Genomic DNA, 2471 nt, shown 5'->3' with positions numbered 1-2471 from the left:
GGGGTTAGTTTTGAGTCCCAGAATCAGGTTATCTGCATCCTCGGACCTGTTGCCAAGATACATAAACGTTTCCTGGACTGGGTATAAATTTGTAGCCCTCGGATCCTTTATACGATCATAAAGAGGAGCACGGGCCAAGAGTCATTTTATAAACTTTATTGAACACTGTTAGTAACCATACAAAGACAAAAAACAAAAACACCATGCATCAGACAATAACTGAGCTCCTGCTGTGGTGCCTCAGAAACCCCTCCAAGGAAGACTCCAAACTGTGCTCCCGCCATCAACACCCGCAGGGCAGCCTCCACAGCAACGGGTCAAACAGGAGCTGGCCAGTACCACCTGAAGCCAGCCAGTCAACTATGGCAATCCCTCCGATGTACGCTGTGAGAGTATTCCGTGGAGAAGCTTTTCCCGCACTCCTGACATACGTACGGCACCCCTGTGTGCGTCCTGAGGTGCTTCTGAAGGTCGGATTTCCACGAAGTACGATAGTGGCATTCCGAGCACGCGAAGGGCTTTTCGCCCGTGTGAGTCCGTTGGTGCTCGGTGAGGAACCATTTCTTCTTGAAGCGCTTGCCGCAGTCGGGGCACGGGAAGGGCAGTTCGGCAAAGTGAGTTTCCTGGTGCGCGATCAAGTCCCAATTCTCCACAAAGCATTTCCCACACGACGAACACAGAAAAGGCTTCTCCCCGACGTGGCTCTTCATATGACTGAGGAGACTGCGTTTCCGAGGAAAGGGATCCCCGCATTCGGAACACGCAAACACTTTCTCTCCGGTGTGGGTCTGAAGATGAGCTCTAAGGTCGGACTTCTTCCTGTATCTTTTCCCGCACTCTGAGCAGGAGAACGGACGCTCGCTGGAGTGCGTCTTCTCGTGCGCCGTTAAATCCGGCTTAAAGAGAAAGGTCTTTTCACATTGCGAGCATTGAAAAGGCTTGATCCCAGAGTGCTCCGCTTGATGTCGTTCTAACTTTCTTCTTTCCGTGTATCTTTTCCCACACTCCGCACAGGAATGCGGCTTTTCTCCCGTGTGCCCTCTGAAATGCCTGTCCAGGATCGCCTTCTTGGAAAAACACTTCCCGCACTCGGAGCAGGTGTAAGGCAGGTCGCCGGTGTGGCCTCGCAGATGGACAACTAAATTACACTTAAACATGAAGCCCTTCCCGCACTCCGAGCATGAATACGGCCTGACCTCCGAATGAATCCTCTGGTGGGCTCCCAGTTGGGATTTCGAGACGAAACATTTGCTGCACTCGGGGCACGGAAAGGGGCGCTCGCCCGCGTGCATGCTCTGGTGTTTCAGAAAGTAGGATTTCCCCACGAAACTCTTCCCGCAGTGACTGCAGATGAACGGCTTGACGCCGGTGTGGGTGAGCTGATGCTTCGCCAGGGTGCCTTTCTCCCCAAAACACTTCCCGCACTGGGCGCACGAAAAGGGCTTCTCGCCTGAGTGAGTCTTCGCGTGTCTGACGAAGTCGGCGTTGCGCAGAAAACATTTCTCGCACTTGGAACACTGGAAGGAGGGCTTTGCCACGTGGGAGGCCTGGTGCCTGATGAGATGCGCTTTACGGGCGAACCGTCTCTCGCACGCGGGGCATCCAAAAGGCGGCTCGTCCGCGTGAATTTTTAGGTGTTCGGAAAACGTTGACTTCATTGTGAAACGTCGGTCACATGCGGTGCATAAAAAAGTCTCATCAGCTTCGTCAGCACCGGCCCAGTTCCTGGGGCGTGATTGGTTGGGGTTTGAGGGATCCGGTGATGGGTCTGCGCTGTGACAACCTGAACGAACACTTGGGGTCACCGAGTTGTCACCTAGAGAGTCGCACGGCGAGTCCACAGCTTCCGTTTTACAGGCCGGAGATGAAGTGGGACGACCTCCAGGCGTTTCCTCGGGACCATCTTCTAAAAACATGAAAGGGGAACCCGTATTAGAAGACTGTACACCCTTCCGGCTTCTGCTCTCCACTCCCCCTCCTTATCCTGCCATGCCTTCCCTTCATCCGCCCTCCCCCATAACTATCCAAAGCTCTCCATCTCTTCTCACACATTGATACTATTGTAACATTTCCCGCACCTCCTATATGCCATGCAGCAACATCCTAGCACTGACCTAGGACCTAAGCCAACCATCTTGAAATTCCGGCCTACACGTAGCCTTAGCCGCCCCCCCTTCTCCAAGCTGACCTTTAGCACTATGAGCTGTATGGATATGTAGAACATGGTCACTCTACCGATACGGTTGGCAATGTTCATCGTGCATCCCTCAAAAATTTAAAAAAGAAAATGGAAAAAAAAAAAAAAATCAGGCTTAGACCCCTCACTCCGGCCGAGAGGCCCAGACCCCTCACTCCGGCCGAGAGGCCCAGACCCCTCACTCCGGCCGAGAGGCCCAGACCCCTCACTCCGGCCGAGAGGCCCAGACCCCTCACTCCGGCCGAGAGGCCCAGACCCCTCACTCCGGCCGAGA

General features: G+C 54.0%; 1 protein-coding gene across 1 annotated transcript; it reads right to left on the bottom strand.

Annotated features, from left to right (window-relative positions):
* Positions 1 to 356: 356 nt before the first annotated feature.
* Positions 357 to 1658, bottom strand: LOC108801569 (oocyte zinc finger protein XlCOF6.1-like). The gene has a single exon (XM_018573459.1). It carries the CDS (start codon positions 1656 to 1658, stop codon positions 357 to 359), a length of 1302 nt encoding a protein of 433 aa, XP_018428961.1.
* Between the last annotated feature and the right edge of the window lie 813 nt (positions 1659 to 2471).

The sequence above is a fragment of the Nanorana parkeri genome, unplaced genomic scaffold, assembly GCF_000935625.1.
Source record: "Nanorana parkeri isolate BGI_ZX_2015 unplaced genomic scaffold, ASM93562v1 scaffold2388, whole genome shotgun sequence".
Lineage (NCBI taxonomy): Eukaryota > Metazoa > Chordata > Amphibia > Anura > Dicroglossidae > Nanorana > Nanorana parkeri.
Note: the sequence above shows the minus strand (reverse complement) of the source record. Positions and strands in the feature narration are given on the sequence as shown.